The sequence below is a fragment of the Talpa occidentalis genome, unplaced genomic scaffold (genome assembly GCF_014898055.3).
Source record: "Talpa occidentalis isolate TD23 unplaced genomic scaffold, MPIMG_talOcc4v2.1 talOcc4.3, whole genome shotgun sequence".
In the NCBI taxonomy this organism is placed as follows: Eukaryota; Metazoa; Chordata; class Mammalia; order Eulipotyphla; family Talpidae; genus Talpa; species Talpa occidentalis.
In genome coordinates this window covers 33382958-33401786 of record NW_023603184.1, presented here as the reverse complement: position 1 = coordinate 33401786, position 18829 = coordinate 33382958, and the positions used below count along the sequence as shown (strand labels likewise).

General features: G+C 43.8%; 1 protein-coding gene across 1 annotated transcript; it reads left to right on the top strand.

The window, feature by feature from the left end:
• The first annotated feature begins 11424 nt into the window (after positions 1-11424).
• On the top strand, positions 11425-12757 carry LOC119254593 (mas-related G-protein coupled receptor member X2-like). Its single transcript, XM_037521697.1, has 2 exons — positions 11425-11796; positions 12138-12757. Exons 1-2 carry the CDS (start codon positions 11533-11535, stop codon positions 12255-12257), a joined length of 384 nt encoding a protein of 127 aa, XP_037377594.1. The 5' UTR covers positions 11425-11532; the 3' UTR covers positions 12258-12757.
• Positions 12758-18829: the final 6072 nt, after the last annotated feature.

The window sequence follows — 18829 nt, the reverse complement described above, 5'->3', positions numbered from 1 at the left end:
CAAATTCGGCCCCTAAGAAGACAATTGAGTGATGTTTCCAGGTGGTTATTGGTCCTTTTCATGTTAACTTGAGTCACAAGTTCTGGATGCAAGGGCCTGTCAGATGGTGACTCGCAGCGTTTCATTGAGTAGGTGGCTTTCTTGTTGGTGGCTGCACGGAAGATTATGATGTTGATGATGTCTATTACCTGCATATTTTTTGTTGTTGTTATCGCTTGTTTTAGGGGCCTAAAATCCAAAGTAATTCCTGGTACGGCTGTGGGAACCCTCAGGGCCAGTGGCGGCCAGCCTTGGGCCTGTACGGGGCTCCCCAGCTCAGCTGAGCCTCTAGTTCGGTTTCTTGTTCCACACTCAGCTCTTATCTCATTATATATATAAAAAAAAAGTCCCCAGGCTGGGAAGGTGGGCTTCAAGTGGAAGTGTGAAAGAGTGAGTGCAAACCAACCCCACTGGCCGCAGGGTGCTGTCCACTCTGGAATCTGAACTAGGGCGCTGTCCATAGAACCACACTTGTTTGTTCTCTGAAGATCCCAGAGGGCCCAGATGGGATGGAGGGCAGCAGGAGCAGGTGAGGCCTGAGATATTGGGGTTATTTCTCTGAGAACACTGGCCACGGAGTACCTGACACCCTGCTCGCTTTAGAATGAGAGATCATAGCCCGATACATTCAGGTGAGGCCTAGGCAGAGATGTTAGTCATAGAAACAGGTAGAGCCCAGGCAGGGACAGCAGCCAACAGGAGCAGCTGAGGCCCATTGGGATCACGGGCAGCAGGAGCAGGTAGGTGTGAGGTGCTGCCATTTAAGCAGGGGTTGCTGCCTTGCCTGCTGGACATTGGTAGAAGCTTCCTGGCACCCTCAGTTTGCGGAGGAGGGAGGAGCCATCTTGCCCCCTCCTGCCAGCCTTGGTCTCCAGTCTGCCCTCTCCATGGCACCCCCTCTGGTTGCAGGGCCTGGAAACAGGGGCTCGGTGGTCCCTGGGGATGATGCAGTCCTGTCTCTCTACAGAGTCACTGATCATCTGGGTTTCCTGCAGTGAGTCATCTGGACACATGTCCAATTTCCAGATAATAAACTCTTAACATCATACTGCAAAACTGGGCAACCAGAGGGTAGCAGGAGAAGGGACAGGGCTTAATGGAACATGGTAGATGATTGTTGGGGTGCTGGTGGTGGGCAGGGTATAAAAGTATACATTTGTAGAGGTTTGAACCTATGGCCCCTGGAATAGATACAAAGATGTAAACCACTTTATTTCAATAACCATAATTTGGTGTCAAATTTTTTTTTTAAAAGCTAGTAAAAGAAAATATCCCTTCATCATAAGTAAGAACCACAAAGATCACAAATTTAGAACTGAGATGTTGAACTTTTTCTATTCCAGCAGGTGGTGCTCTGGTTTTATTAATATATTTGTTTAGTTATATATTAGTTACTTATCTATCCATCTATTTTATTTAGATTACTGCTGGCAGCTGCATTAGCTGCAGGAAAGCAGGGTGTGGTGGACAAGCTACTGCTGTATTGGTGAAGCAGGAGAAGGGCTCAGACAGTGCCTCCCGCTGCCTTGGATGAACGAATGTGGCTGGTCCGTGGGATGGCCTGCCCTGTTATGATCCCTCCTCTTTGAGAGTTTACATCTGAGACTCAGCCTTCTAATATCTATTATTGACACCTCACAGCCCCACTGCAGATGCCAAGGACTCAGAACAGCAGAGTAGAGTACAGAGTGCTTCCTCTGTTGCTGTGGCCCAGCCTGGCTCAGCACCTCTGTTCCTCTTTCAGCTTCATCCAAGACAAGGCCATGCACCTACTGGCTGCCATCACTCTCCTCCCCAGGGTCTCTCCCCAGGATCTTCCATCTCTGTCTCCCCCAGACACCACCTCTGTGTCCGCTTCCATGCACCTTCCATCACACAGATGCTTGCAGTGGTGACTCTTTACTGAATAGTTGTCAGTTGTTCCTCTTGTGAGGGAGAACAAAGCAAAGACTATCTTATGTCACCATCTCTATGGTGAGTGATCATGATATTACTATTAGAATTGCTTCTGAGAATCCATGAACCATGCCCCTATAAGACTATGTACTTAATTAATAAACTTGTGGACTGATTGCTCCATTGACCAGCCATTCACAGTCTCTATCTCCCTCCTTGGGCATCCCTATTCCTTGAGATACAGTATTTAAATTAGGTCAATTAATCAACCTGTAATGATTATTTATAATAGCTAGGTGATTGGATCAAGAAGATGTGGTATAACCATACAATGGAATGCCATTCAGCCATAAACAGGGATGAAATACTGCCATTTACAGCAAAATGGAAGGAGTTAGAGGAAATTACTTTTTTATAGGAAAGCAAGTCTGGATGACAAAACAAATACTGAACATTTGTATAGTAAATTATTTGACGAAGTAATACACTTACCAAAAGTAGCAGACATTAAAAATGAAAAGAGGATTCTGAGTTTAAGAGGGAGGCAGGAGGAAGAAAGGATCAAGGGATGGGGGAGTAATCCTGTAATGTCCCTAAGTGCTTAAGTCAAAGGAAGTTTTGTTCTTCTATATGGGCACATGTGCCACTTCACCAAATCACTCATGCCCATATGCCATCTGCCTCGCTCCCCTACTACCTCTTCCTCCCCCACCTTCCCTCTTGGCACTCACTTTATTTTTTTTTAAGATTTATTTATTTATGCATACAAGAGCTGGGGTACAGGCCAGAGATGTGGGGGGTGAGAGGATTCACCGGAGACAGAATGGGGAGCAGAACAGGCAGACTGAGTGAAATACACTGCTGAGGGGAGCAGCGGGCGAAACTGGAGAGGTCTGCTGTATCATGTGGGTTGCTCCCTGGCTGGCTGAGAATCGAACTTGTGCTACAGTGGCTGCAGACAGCTTCACAGGTTGTGTCTTAATCCTTGCGCCACCAGGGAGGCCCACTTGATACTCACTTTAAATCAAAGCCAGAAATGATCAAGCTTAGTGAGGACATTGTATTGAACACCAAGATAGGCCAAAAGCTTGGCCTCTTGCACCAAACACTTAGCCATGTTGTAAGTTTAAAGGAAAAGTTCTTGAAGGAAATTAAAAGTGCTACTCAGTGAACACATGGATAAGAAAGCAAAATGGCCTTATTGTTGGTGTAGAGAAAGTTGTAGTATTCTAGATAGATCAGTCATATATTCCCTTGAGCTGAGGCTTTATGCAGAACAAGGTCCTGACTCTAGTCAATTCCATGAAAGTTGAGAGAAGTGAAGAAGCTCTAGGCGAAGAAGTTGAAAGCTAGTAGAAATTGTTACATAAGGTTTAAGGAAGGTAGCTGTCTCCATAACAGAAAAGTGCAAGATGTAGCAGCTCTGGTATAGGAGCTGTAGGAAGTTATCTAGAGATGAAGGTGGCTGCACTGGACAACACATTTTCTGTGTAGATGAAACCATTTTACCTTGGAGGAAGATACCACCTGGGACTTTCGTTGCTAGAGAGAAGTCAATGCCTGACCTCAAAACTTCAAAGCACAGGTTGACTATTACGTCAGGGGCAAATACAGCTGCTGATTTTAGCTTGAAGCCAATGTTCATTTACGATTCCAAACATCCAAAAACCCTTGAGAATACAGCTAAATCTATTCTGCCTGTGCTCTATAAATGGAACAACAAAGGTGGGTGACAGCATATCTGTTTGCAACTTGGTTTAATGATATTTGAAATCCACTGCTGAGACCTCGTGCTTGGGGAGGAGCCAGATTTCTTGAAAAATATTATAAATCAATGACAATGCATCTGGTTAGCCAAGAGCTCTGATGGAGATGTGCAGGGAAAGTGATGTTTTCATGCTGGCTAGCGCAACATCCATTCTGCAGCCAATGGATTAAGGAGTCATTTCAACTTTCAAATCTTGTTATTTAAGGAATGCCTTTTGACTAGATAGCTGCCATCGATAGTGATTCCTCTGATGGATCTGGACAGAGCACTTTGAAAACTTCTGGAAAGATCTCACCATTAAGAAGAACATGTATGACTCATGAGAGGTCAAAATATTAAGAGGTCAAAAAGTTAACAGCAGTTTGGAAGAGATTGATTTCAACCCCATAGATGAATTTGAAGGGTTCAAGATTTCAGTGGAAGAAATAACTGCAAATGTGGCAGAAAAAGCAAGAGAAATAAAATTAGATATAATAAAATTAGAAATGTGGAGTTATACCATGATAAAACGGTTTTATTGATATACTATTGATTTACAGTTCCATATAAGTTTTAAGAATATTGCTCACACCCTAATAAATGTGTATACCACACCGTAACACCAGCAATGTTCTACCATTCACCACTATCATATTGACCCCTCCTCCATCTTCCTCCCAACTCCCTAGATAGATCAGATCAGTCACATATTCCCTTAAGCCAAAGCCTTATGCAGAACAAAGCCCGAACTCTAGTCAATTCCATGAAAGTTGAGAGAGGTGAAGAAGATCTAGGGGGAAAATGTTTAACAGAGATCGTTACATAAGGTTTAAGGAAGATCTCTGTAACAGAAAAGTGCAAGGCATATTGTTTTTTAGACATGATGTTATTTCATACTTAAGGAACCACAGTGTATTGTAAATATAACTTCCATGTGCACTAGGAAACCAAAAAATACATGTAACATGCCATATTGCATCATTTGCGTGTGTGGTGGTCTGTAACTGAACTGGCAATATTTCCAAGTTAGCCTATATTTTATTTGCAAGAGTTTTTTTTTTTTTAAACTCTTTTTTTTTTAAGATTTATTTATTTATTTATACAAGCACTGGGTACAGTCAGAAGCGCGGGAGGGTGAAAGAATTCACCAGAGCCAGAGCGGGGAGCAGAGCAGGCAGAAGGACCGAAGTGTACTGCTGAGGGGAGCAGCGGGCGGCAGGAGAGATCTGCGCGCCATGTGGGACCCTCCTCTGGTGGCCGGGGAGCAGCCGGGGATCGAACCGGCGCTGCAGAGGCTGCGGGCAGCTTCGCAACCCAGCGCTCAACCGTTGCGCCACGGGAAGGCCCTGCAAGAGTTTTTATATATGTTCAATATGAGTTCTATGTTAGTTATATCTATTAGATATATGAATCCAGTTTCTGGTTTGTCTATTTGTTGTTAATAGATTTTATATCTTAATAGCACTTTTTAAATAAATTTTTATTGTGGTAACATTGGTTTGTAACATGGTACATCTTTAGGTTCATAAAAGAGTAACAGAAAGTATAGAGGGTTCCCATATATTCCTTCTCCCTAGGCCCACTTCCCATCAGTTTCTTCTGTCATTATTATCTTCCATTAGTCTGGCCCTTATTAAAATCAATAAAAGAATACTGATATATCATTATAAGCAGATGTTCACAGCTTACAATAAGGTTCACTCTTTGTTTTTGGTTCAATGAGTTTGACAGTGCAGAATATCACTTTTCTACCATTGTAGTATAAGACACTAAAAGTGAATTGAAAATGGTGGTTATATACCTTACACCAGTGAGAATGGCACACATTAAAAAAAGCAGGCAATAACAAGTGTTGGCAAGGATGTGGAGCAAAAGGAACTCTACTACACTGCTGGTGGGAATGCAAACTGGTCCAACCACTATGGAAAGCTGTGTAGAGTTTCCTCAGACTACTAAAAATGGAGCTACCATATGACCCAGCAATTCCACTCTGAGGAATCTACCCAAAGGACACAAAGACACGAATTCAAACAGATACCTGTATCCCTATGTTTATTGCAGCACTATTCACAATAAGTGAGATATGGAAACAAACCAAATGCCCAAAAACAGATGTCTGGATCAAGAGGATGTGATACATGCGCGCGCGCGCACACACACACACACACACACACACACACACACACACACACACAATGGAATACTATTCAGCAATCAAAAAAGATAAACTCATGCCATTCACAGCAACATGGACAGAGATTTGAAGGGATCATGCTCAGTGAAATAAGACAGGAGGAAAAAGAAAAATATCAAATGGTTTCACTTATAGGAGGAATATAGGGGAACCAAATAAGGGATCAGGGAAAAAATAACAATAATAAAAATAAAACCACAAAACTAGCACGCAACCATAAATAAGAGACATTCTGTGAGGGAAGGGGAGGAAAAGGGATCAAAACAGGGGAGAAAAGAGCACAAGGGACTATGGTGATGGCTCATGGGTGAACTGGCGGTGGGAATTTTATGGTGAATTCACAATGATGACAATGATGTAAAAGATACAGATAAAAAAATAAAGTATAAAAAAATAAAGTATAAAAAAATGAAAATGGTGGTATATGCTGGTTTTGCTTTGTTTTGTTTTTAATCCTGCTTGGTAATACCTGAGCTATCAGGATCTGTGGTTTGGTGCCTGTCAAAGATTTGGAAAAATCTCAGCTAACATTCCTTCAAATATTTCTTCTTTTTCTTTTTTTTTTAAATTCGAACCCTAGCATATTAATCACACTGTAATTCCCCATCTGATAAATCTAAAATCTCTGCCCTATCTTAAATTCTTTACATATTATATGGAGAGTCTATTGATCCTGGGGGTAATACAGACAAATTAAAAAATGAATATGTACCTTTTTCTTCAAATCTGTAATAATAAAAAAAAGAATTTCGGAGAAAAACTAAAGCAAGTTGTAGCTTCTGAGAAATAGGATTCAGGAAGACATTTACCATTTCTTTGATAAATGTGTATGTCAATAGGAAAGAAAATGGACACCTGAATGTGTTACTCCCATGATAAAGAAAGGAAAAGGTCATGGGGGACCTTGAATGACAAGTGAGGAGAGTGTATTTATTCTTTATTACAATGCCTTTCAGTGCAGGATCACATACTTAGCATTTTTCTTTTCTAACAAAATTACAACCCATGTGTTCTGGATCTTGGAAGGAAACAGAAAGGAATCATAATTGGGATACTTCCTATTCTTTCCTTGTCATAGTGTATGATCTATACTGCTAGCAGCAGGTGCTCATGACCTCTGAGTAATAGAATGTTAACACCTGCTAATAAGCTGGACACATATGCAGACAGTTATTGAGAAGTGATTTATAAATTACATAATTCTGTTCTTAAGATTTAAGGACATGCTTGGCATTTTTGCCCAGGCACACAGTTGCCAGCTAAGGCTCCACAATTTCACTAGCAGGAAGGGGACCGGATGGAGTAGGGAGGGGCAGATTGAGAGATAGGGTTAGAGATGGACCAAAAGTTAAGAAACATCTTGTGAGGGGACATGACTCAAACGACTCCACGCTCCCATTTGCCAGCAGGTCCCTAAACAGGAAATCACAGGGGCTGAGCAGATCTCAATAAGCCTCCCTCCAGCACTAGGTCTGTTCCTGTTCCAACAGGATCTGCTCTGAGGAAGAGAAGTGTCCTCCCGTGACTATCAATCCAAGGAGGCTCTTCCCTTCAGCGAGGGTTATCTTCTCATCTCCAGAAAAAGAAATGGAAGAAAGGTACATTTATGAATTATTTCTTTTTGAAGCTCTATTGGATTTTTCCTCCTAGTGCACATCATATAATTCCATCTGGGGATGGAGTATTCAGGGAGCCACGGGAGCTCCAGCAAGAAAAGAGCAGAGAATAGAGACCAGCTCCCTCCTGGCACTTTAGATGTTGGCAGCCTCACTGGTGGGAGATCTGAATTGTAAGACAACACAGTTACCCATGTTGAATCTCTCTCCATTCTCCTCTTCATCCCAACAATCAAATTTGCTGTGGTGGTGAAATATATTAATTTCCTGATTTCAGGAGAAAGAGAGGATACATCCAAGTATCCTGAAACTAGGTGCTGAGATTCATCCAGTCATCTGTTTTACTCACCTTTTGAAACTTCTTTCCTTTGTGTGTCATTCAGGATCTTAGCAGAAAGCAAATGGCCTAAAAAGAATGATTTGCAGTTTGCTTACAGGACATTTACCAATGTGGGCAGGATTAAGAATTCTTACATGGGGATGGTGACCACTACTCCCCAAGGAAAGCAATAGCAAGGAGCCTTAAAGTATCTGAGCTTGAAAGACAAGAGGCAAAAAAATTGCAGAACTCAAGAGGACTGGGGCTGTAGCTATAGTTGCCGCTGTGGCTGTATGAGAGGACCAGGTGACGGGGGCCATGTCCTTAGATAGAGTAACAGTCACTGCAACTCACAACCTGGGAGAGAGCCAGGAAATTAAAATCCCCAATCCCTCTCCTCCCACCTCCAGCTCCTGTCAGCGTCTCCTTTCACTGAAAGCACCCAGGGGCCAGAGGAAGAGGGAGCCTGTCCACAAGGCACAGAGACATCTCCACCTAGATGCAGGAGGGTAGAGAAGATAGAAATGTGACCTGATGGCAAATGCAAAAGATCCATCTCTTCTCATAGCTTCTTCCACGTTGGAATTTCTTGGGACTTTCTCTTTCTCCATGCAATTGGATCACCTCGCACCTCCTCATTGTCCTATAAAATAATCCTCCTATATTGTTTGTTTGAATATATTTGTTAGCACATCTTAATCTAGTCACTTCAGTCCCTCAGTCATAAATCATAAATGCCTTGAGAATGGAATGTGGATTTTGTTTTTAATGGTGGGAGATACAAAGGTTTATATAAATATTTTAAGTCTATAATTTTTGTTAATCTAGAAAGAAATCCATTATAACAATGATTTAAACAGGACTGGACTTGTGACCCCAAAGATCAGATAACAGAGTTCTTCCAACCTGCTGTTCTCCTTACCCAGAAAGGTGACTTCACCCTCTTTCATAGCCCCCACGCATCAGCTTGCCTGGCAGGGGCAGAGAGAGACAGGTGGAGCGCAAGAAGAAAGTGCCTCACATCTGCTTGTCTCCCATTGGTTGGGCCGACTTCATGGTGACCTACAGCATAAACATAGAACACTGGAAAGTGGGGTCATTTTCTCCGAAGTCTCTGGCTGAAGTTCTGAGAGGAAGAGAACGGATAAAGGGGCAACAAACTGTCTCTTCAGTCCTTGACTCTCAGAGTCTGTGCTCACATGGAAATTTTTAAAGAAGCCGCTGTCATAATGAATGATGAGGCAAGGCCCAGGGGATGGGGCTGATAATGGAATTTCTTTATTATTTATTTTTATTTTTATTTATTTATACAAGCACTGGGTACAGTCAGAAGCGCAGGAGGGTGAGAGAATTCACCAGAGCCAGAGCGGGGAGCAGAACAGGCAGACTGATGAAGTACACTGCTGAAGGGAGGAGCGGGCGGCAGGAGAGGTCTGTGCGCCACGTGGGACCCTCATCCGGCGGCTGGGAATCGAACCGGTGCTGCAGAGGCTGCGGGCAGCTTTGCAACCCAGCGCTCAACCACTGCGCCATCGGGGAGGCCCTGATGCTGGAATTTCTATAGCCAATGGGCTGCCAGGAAAGTGTCTTTGACTCTTTAATCCTCAGTTTCCTCCTCTGTTAAACGAGGATATTATAATAGATTGGCTCAAGACATGCATGTGGTAAAGGACATATAATGGACATATAGTGAACAACAACAACCAATGAATCCAGGCAATTCTGGTCATCATTGAGCTTGGAGTTTAGTAAGGGACAAGCAAAGAAACAAAAGGAAATACTTGAAAATCTGAGTTGCAAACTGTGATTGTTCCATGAGTGAGAAGCACAGGTGCCTGGTGGAAGACAACGAGGACTGCAGGAACTAGAAGACACACGGTGGATGAGTCTGCCCTTGCCTCTCTGCCCCGGGAGTATCCTCTTCCCACTTGGAGGCCTCCTACCACATGAGTCCACTGTGGTCTGGAGCAAAAACTGTCTTTTCAGACAAAGGAAAGAAAGGGCTCGTGCTTTTGAGTCTTGCTCCTGGTTGACTTCTAAATCTATCCCCTTTTCTCCTGATTTGCTAGTCTTGTCTTTCTTGCTGGGTGAAATTTGCTTCATCTAGAATAAAATCCCATGATTTTGATGTTCCCCTTGAGATTTGTAGGAGCGTGACTGGCTGCCTTCTCTCCCCACTCTGCGTGAGCAGCTGACGCTCCACCCGGGCAGTGGGGCTGCAGGGCTGGCCGAGGACCAGGACCCCCACACAGACCTGTGGTCCAGAGCCAGGCTCCACGCCTGTTTGCATGAGACCTGGCACAAGTCCTCTCCTCTAGGTGCTGCACTGTCCTTCCCTGTAAATGGGAAGAAAAGTACTTCCCTCGTTGGGGTCTTAAGGGGGTTAAGAGGTTACACCTAAAGACCTCTGAACCAGCTACTGGTCTCACACAGATGCGTCAGTCCTTCTCCAGATTGGAATTCACACGAGCATCTATGTATTCATCCCAAGCTCTGCACAGTGTAGAAACAGGCAGTTTTTCTATTCCCCACCCCTAATTCAAAGAAACCACATCACAAACGCTTAACAACAAAGCAAATGCCACTCCATATAATGTGGGGAGAGAGGGTGGTGACTTTCTATTTTACAGCTCATTTCTAATCAGTCACTCATCTCCCTTAGCTATTCTCACGTCATATGTCTCTCCATTCAGCCCCTTTGCCACTTCTTTCTCTCCTTCTCTGACTTCTCCTCTAACATGCTGAGAACTTTAGAAAAGCACTGAATCCTCTCACCAAATTGTGTAATTAAACCCCTGAAGGACTCCCTTGAGCCACACGCTGGCCCTCCACACGTGCAGATTCACAGGAACCGTCACCAGTTATTCATGCATAATGACTTCTCTCGTGTAGCATTTCCACAAAGGAAATAATGAGGAATGACTTTATCTTATTTTTTGTAGGTGTTTTTTTCTGGTTACTAACATTTGAAATGTTTATTCCATTGAACCCAAATTTCTACTACATTTAGGCTCCCATTCATTCATTCATTCATTCATTTTCTGATTAAAAATTTCTTGACTCCCCACTATGTCCCTCACGCAGAGCCTGGCAATGGACATTCTAATGGACAGTATAGGAGCATATCCTGTCCCCATAAAGCTAACACACTGGGCCATTTCTAGCCTGATAAGACCAGCCGTAGTCACATCTATAATAACCCGAGGTCATATCTACTCCATAGCCCTAAATCATAATCTCCTTTCTCCCTGGTGGGTGGACAATTCACAGCCTATAGGTCATGTCTAGAGCTTCTGACTTCCTGCCCCTAAGAGGAAACCTCAGTCCCAGAGTAGAAGAAATGCTGAGGTCAGAGTCCAGTAGCAATATCACACAGCCTACCCAGACTTTTCTGCTCCTGCCTTTAGGGAACAAGGGATGACCTAGGATGGTGAGAGCAGATGTTTGGATCACAGAATAATCTCATGATAGTAGAAGGTCCTTGTTGCAGTGGAGATAGTCCAGTTCTTAGAGTCAGTTTGAACTGGATTGGAGTGAAGGTTACAACATGCCAAGGTTACATGGCCTTCGGGAAGTATGTTAATCTAGGCAAGTCTCCATTGCCCTCCTCCATAACAGGGACAATTTTTTCCACCAGTAGCGTGGCCGAGATCAGTGATCAGACAGCAGATGATCAAATCTTGTCTGTGTTCCCAGGGGCACCAGTGGAGCATTTCTGAACATGGATCCAACTGTCCCAGCCTGGAAAACCGACCTGACACCATTAAATTCGAGTGACCAGGCCTTTCCTGAAGCCACTGATATAGTAACCCTGGTCCTTGTCTTTCTGGATTTCTTCATCACCCTGGTTGGGCTGGCAGGAAATGCTGTTGTGCTCTGGCTCCTGGGCTTCTGCATGAAGAAGAACACCTTCTCCATCTACGTCCTCAACCTGGCAGTTGCTGACTTCCTCTTTCTCTCCTTAGCGGTTATGGACATCCTGAAGGTAATCATAGAGTATTATCAGCCCATCAAAATCGCCATTCCTGATTTTTTGATAATAGCATCAATATTTACTTATATTGGAAGCCTGAGCATTCTCAGCGCCATCAGCACTGAGCGCTGCCTGTCAGTCCTGTGCCCCATCTGGTACCGCTGCCACCGCCCAAGACACCTGTCAGCTGTCATGTGTGCCCTGCTCTGGGGCCTGTCCCTGCTGTTGAGTGTCGTGGAAGGGAAATTCTGCGCCTTGCTGTTCGGGGATTTTGATGTCATTTGGTGCCAAGTGTTTGATTTCATCACTGCAGGGTGGCTGATTTTCTTATTTGTGCTTCTTTCTGGGTCCAGCCTGGCCCTGCTGTCCAGATTGCTGTGTGGCTCCCAGCGGATTCAGCTAACCAGGCTGTATGTCACGGTCATCCTCACAGTGCTGGCCTTCCTCCTCTGCGGCCTGCCCTTTGGCATTAACTATTTCCTCTTAATCTGGATTAATGCATACTCCAGACACTTCTCTACAGTTGTAACTGTCTTGTACTGTGTCAACAGCTGTGCCAATCCCTTCATTTACTTCTTCGTTGGCAACTTTAGGCATCGACAGCGTAGGCGGCAGACCCTCAAATTAGTCCTCCAGAGAGCTTTCCAGGACATTCCTGAGGGAGATGAAAGTGAAGTCAGCCTTCCCCAGGAGACCCTGGAAATGTCAGGAGGCAGCCAGGTATCCTGATTCAGAGCTCGGCTTCAGTCATACAGAAGTGACTTTGAGGGCCAGCTCCTTCTTTTCTCTTCCCCCTTCTGATATCCTCATTTAGTGATGTTACAATTTTAACTCACAAGCTCTTGAACACTCTGATACATTTTTTCCAGTCTTTTTTTTTTTCTCTTCACTTTTCTATTGGGAAGTTTATATTGACATATTTTCAGGTTCACTGATTCTTTCAAAGGCTTTCTCTCATCTACTGATAAGCCCATCAAAGGCTTTCTTCATTTTTGTTAAATGTTTTTATTTCTACATTACCTTTTTCTTAGAGTTTTCAGTTGTTTCTTATATTTTTCATCTGCTTGTACATTATCCATTTTTTTCATTAAAATTACTAGCATATTATCAGTTATTTTAATTTTCCAGTCTGACCATACCAAATTTTCTGTCATATACTAAATTTTTTACTTCTTATAGAAGGATCAGTTGATCCTATTGTTAATGGTGAAAAATTAAAAAGTAGAAATATATCTTCACTATCAAAACTATAATCATAAGTTAAAAAAAATTTAGAAGAATTAAAATAAGTTGCTGCTCTGGAGAATAGGATCCAGAAAGTCTTTTGCCATTTACATAATATACTTCTGTGTCACATGGAAAGAAACTAACCTGCATGCTATACTACACAAAAAGAAAACAATTGGGCCAGAAATGGAGGGGGTGAATGACCAGCAAAAAGGGTGTGCTTTAAAAAACCTCCCATTGGAGGGCAAAAGGTTCATATTGCTTGGTATTGCTGCCCATACACTAAATTGACAGTAAAAGACTCTACAACTTGTAGGAAGTGTGCCAGACAGGGTAGGCATGGGCAAATTAGGAAATAAAAGAATCAAATCTAATATTAGAAACATCACTAGAGGGCTCGTGACTAAAAACTGCACAGGTTCACTTACCAGCAGGCCCAGTATGAAAATCACAGGAGCTGACCTCCAGCCTCCCTCCAGCACCAGATCTACTCCTGCTCCTGCAGGTTCCTCTCCAGGGCACAAGATGTCCCAAGTGACTGTAAATCTCAGAAGCTTCTTCCCTTCAATACAGATAAGCCTGTCACCTTCAACAGGAAGAATAGATGAAAAGCATATTTATCAATTATTTATTTCCAAAGCCACAGTTGAGTTTATCCTCTCAGCGCACATCCACATTCACTCCACTGGGACAGGAGCTCCAACAGAGAAAGTCTGAAAAAAAAGGATGTTTCCTCTTGGTGCTTTGGAGGTTGGCAGCCTCATCCATGGAGATCTGAAAGAGTAAAGGAAAACACCTTCACTCCAGTAAAGAAATTGTTCCTCTTTATTGGACCTTTTCCCTAGTTGTCTTCAATCTCGAGCATTCAAATTTGCTACCATCATTACTAATGTGTTGATTTCCTGATTTGGGGGCAAGATAAGTTACGTGTGTATAACAGTATTAAAGTGCTATAAATTACGCAGTCATCTGTTTTATTTGCTTTTTGGAAGTTCTCTTCATTTCTATATCTCAGGATCCCAGCAATAAACAAAAGACTTCTAAAAGAGTGATTGATGAGAAGAGTTTAATTAAGGGACAATTTACCAAAATGACCAGGTTTGAAGAAACGTCACATGGGGTGGTGGCTACTGTCCTCTAAGGAAAGTAATAGCAGGGAGGCTTAACATTACTGAGCTCGAAAGACAAAGGGAAGGATATTGTGGCTGTAGTTGTAGTTGTAGCTGCAGCTATAGAGGAAGACCACCAGACAAGGACTGTGTCTTCAGCCCCTGCCAACTCATAGCCTGACCAGCAGAGAACCAGGAAGCGAGAACTCCAAGTCCCCTTTCTCCTGCCTCCACTTGCTGTCATTGTCTCCCTTTCAGTGAAAGCACCAGGAACCAGAGGAAGAGGGAGCCCAATGTGGGAAGCACAGAAATGTCTCCTCCCAGAATACAAAAGTATGGAGAAAATGGAGAGGAGATCTGAAGCCAAACAGAGAAGATCCATCACATCTTATAACCTGCTCTCAGTTGATATTTCCTGGGACTTTTTCTATCTCCATGTGATGGATCAATTTCTCTTTGTATCTCCTCAATTTCACTTTTATTTGTTTCTACTCCTCTATCGAGTGCCACCTCTTTGGCCAATCCCTCACAATTATCACCAATGTCTTGAATATGGAGTGTATGTTTAAAGGAAAGAATACACAGGTATTTATATATACTCAAATTTCATGATTTGGGATGCTCTGGAATGAAATTCTTTATCACAGTAACTTAAACAAGAGAGAAGTTCCTGGGACTGAACTGGTGAGTCCAAGAATCAGACATCAAGGAAGTTTGAACTTGCTGTTACCCTTCCACAGAGAGGTGACTTCATCTTGGGGAGGGAGGGTCCTACCCGGCTCCCCAGTACATCAACATTCCATTGAAAGGAAAAGAATCCAGGGAAGGTCCAGCTTAGGAGCTAGTAATCATTCTGCTCACCTCCCATTACCCAGCATCTAGTCACAGGTGCTATCCAGCATGAAGAGAGCCTGGGATCAGAATTATTATGGAAGAGAGGAAGGAAATATATATGTGGAACAACTAGCAGGTCCTGTTACCCTGAATCTCTCTCACTACCTGTGTACACATGAAGACTTTTCATGGGAGTTCCTCCCATAATGGGAGATGTGGCAAGAGCAGTGGGGAGGTCTCAGCAGGTTTCCGGAGCCAGGGCTGGTACTGGTGATGTGATCTCAGGAAAATCCTTTTGACTCTTCAAGCCTCAGCTTCTGCCTGTGTTACATGAGGATATTCCAATAGTCATGTCTCCAATAGTCATGTCTCTACGGGATATTCCAATAGTCATGTCTCTACGGGACTTGCACTAGATGCTGAGTACACAATAGTGAGCAACAACAACAAAAACCAGACAAGTCTAGGCATTATTAAGCTTTGGGTTTAATAAGTGAGACAAGACAACCAAAAAAGACATGCACCTAAAAAACAAAGCTTTGAACTGTTCGGTTTCATGAATAAAAAGCACAAGTTACCCTAGTAGAGAAAAACAGTCTGTGCTTTTCTTCAGCCTCAACAGGTACACCGGGACTGCAGGAATGAGGAGAACATGTAGGGGTAATTCAGTCCTCGCAGCTAACTCACTACGCTGTGGTCCTGTCTGCCTCCACCTCTGACATTCCTGCCCTGTGTGAACCCTGTGATCTGGAGTGATTGGACCTTTTCAAGAAGTGACCTTTTGGCTTTGGTCTGTCCTGAATTGTGTTCTTTGTTCCAGATTTGATGGGCTTCAGTTCCGTGCCATTCTAGTGAATAAAACTATCCTCGTTAATAAAATCCACACGTGAATGAGCATTTCAGATATCTCTGAGAGTTACTTGCTTCCATCCTCCACCACTCTCCATGCATAGTACACATGTTACAGGGCAGGGTGAAGGTCACTCCAGGAACCCCTAAGCCTGTTCGCTTTAAATAGGTTCTGCCATCCACCATATCAAGACAAAACATACTCTAGTGTGTAAGACCTTCAATAGAAAAAACTTTCATACAATTAGTGTGCAATAAAGAGAAGAGAAAGAATATAGTTTCCAAATCAAGCACCTAAAATTACCCATCCCCTCATGGGTAAATGCCCAGGCAAACAAGGCAAGATATGTTGTCCTCTCTCCAGAGTCATATGAATAAGGATGCCAAGTGGCAGGAAGCAGAAAAGAAAAATTAGGACCTGAGGAGGATGACCATACACACAGCCTGGAAAACCATTTCTGCCATAAGACACACTGGACCATGACAAACAAGGACAAAGTGGACCCACATAGAAACACAAACAGAAGAACCAGTTGTGGGATATTGATAAAGTCAAGACATTGACACAGTTCAAAGTCACCTTTGATAAATGGTGAGACACAATATATTCATTCCTTCAAGAACACCCAGCTAGGCATACATGATGACCACTGTGAACTCAGTTGGTGGCAACAATATCAGATGGATCAAGGATAGACAGGCAGTACTCAGAGCTTATGGTGTTGAGTGGATTCAATGGTGCAGGAAAAGAACTTCACAGGAGTCAGGAAGCTAAAATCGCCATCATCATAATAAGAAAAGGTGCATTTATGGCAGTATCAAATGCATAATCATGCAAATTAGGAGGTTACTGACCTTGGCCAAGTTGAGGACGTAGATGGAGAAGATGTTCTCCACATGTAGAAACCCAGAACCAGAGGATGATCGCAGAGACCAGCAGCCCACCCAGGCAATGGTGATGGTCCCCAGAAGGTCTAAAATTAGGAGCTAGAGTCATGCCTGGAGGACTGGCCTGCTCACTGACCTCCGTACTTCGACTTCAATAATCTGACCTGAGAGGACTGTATGCATGTTCGAAATATTCTGATGTCCCTGTGAGCACAAACAATGGTCATCTGCTATGTGAATTAGTGTCCATGATTCTTCCCATTTCACAGATGTGACTACTTGAAGGAAATGAAGCACAACAGAAAGGCATATCAAAAAAGTAAAAGGTTCTTTATCCTAATCAGACCTTCCACAGTCAATGTTCCAGTGCTGAAGGCTGTCAGGAGGAAACTTCCTGTCTCCTGTCTCTTCCTGAGGGTACACCAGGTCCCTCACATTCCCTACCCACAGATGGAGCCATGTAGACCTGGGCTAATTGAAAAAACTACCACTGACTTTGAAAGAAAGTAATTCTTTAGCATATCCCTATCTTTCCTCTATTATTTTTTACCAGAGTTGGTAAGCAGCCCAGGCTGATAGAAAAGAATGTCTTCCAAAGTGACACAGGCAAGAGTTTAACTCTTTGTCTTGTTGGTGGAGATGGGGGAGCATGAGTTTCAGGGGAGACTGGTGTCTGAGGAAGGCTTATCAAGATGTCATATAGTCCTGAGACTTCCTTCCCAATGACCTGATAATCACTAGAGGCCAGATTCACTAAACACACAAAAACTCACAAGATGATCAACCACAACCTCTGCCTACCCTCACCCAGCCAGTGTTCTTCTTATAGAGAATCATTGTTCTAGAACCTTCAGAGGCAAATAGTCTGGGCAGCACTGTATAGTAATGTATTCTGCACCTGGAGGTCCTAGAGCTAAAGAATAAAGTACATCCTCTTTTGCTGGGTGTTGTAAGTGCTCAGTGGCCTGGCCTCTCCTTGTTTGTTTTGTTTGTTTCTGGCTGTTCTTTCTTTAGTCATGGAAATAACAGACTAGAGCAGGTAGGTGTGAGGTGCCCCTATTTAAACTGGGGTACAGGCCAGAGGTGTGGGGGATGAGAGGATTCACCAGAGACAGAGTGGGAAGCAGAACAGACAGATTGACTGAGCATCGGGAGAGGCAGGAGAGGTCTGCTGCGCCATGTGGGTTGCTCCCTGGCCTGCCAGTACCTGTCTGTCTTGTGTCCCATTTGCTACCACTGCCACCACCCAAGACACATGTCAGCTGTCATGTGTGCCCTGTTCTGGGCCTTGTCCCTGCTGCTGAGCCTCCCAGAGAGGAAGTTCTGTGCCTTGCTGTTTGGGGATTTTGACCATGTTTGGTGCCAGGCATTTGATTTCATCACTGCGGGGTGGCTGATTTTCATGTGTGCTTCATTCTGTGTCCAGCCTGGCCGTGCTGACCAGATTGTTGTGTGGCTCCCAGCAGATACAGCTGACCAGGTTGAGTGTGACGGTGGGGTTCACAGTGCTGGCCTGCCCTATAGCATCCATTGCTTCCTCTTAATCTGGATTCAGGAGGATTTTGATATGTACGCCGACCACAGGCTGCAATTTTCCTGTCCTGTGTCAATAGCTTCACTAGCCCCTTCATTTATTTCTTCGTCATATCCTTTAGGTGGTGGAGGGGGCGGGGCTGCAGCGGAAGGCCCTCAGGCTGGTTCTCCAGGGGCCTTTGCAAGACGTTCCTCAGCTGGGTGAAGAGAAGGTCGCCTTCCTCAGGAGACCCTGGTGGCGTCTGGAGCCAGTCAGGTGTCCTGATTCAGAGCAAGGCTTAGGTCACACAGATGTGGCTTTGAGAGTCAACTTGTCCCTCAGTTTGGGAGGTTTTCTTACCTTGTCTCAGCCTCAGGTCCCATTATCTTAACACAGATAAGACAGTCCTGCTCTTGATGAGGATGGAGTGAGACAGTAACTGTTAAACAAATACTGAGATAGTCTGTCAAGAAAACAGTGAAGACCCCTGCATTGCATCCCCTGCTGAGCTTTGACCCCTCTGGGCCCCAGACTGTTCCCACTTGTGAAGAATCTTCCTTCAGCAGAGGCTGAAAAAAAAATTCTAAATTTCTGAGGTCACTGCCCTTGATAGGAACTTAGACAA

Excerpts from the sequence above, each read along its gene's own strand:
- LOC119254593 (XM_037521697.1), top strand. The coding sequence starts at position 11,533 with ATGGATCCAACTGTCCCAGCCTGGAAAACCGACCTGACACCATTAAAT. Across the intron at positions 11,797-12,137 it reads CGGTTATGGACATCCTGAAG|CCTGGCCCTGCTGTCCAGAT; the intron begins GTAATCATAGAG and ends TTCTGGGTCCAG.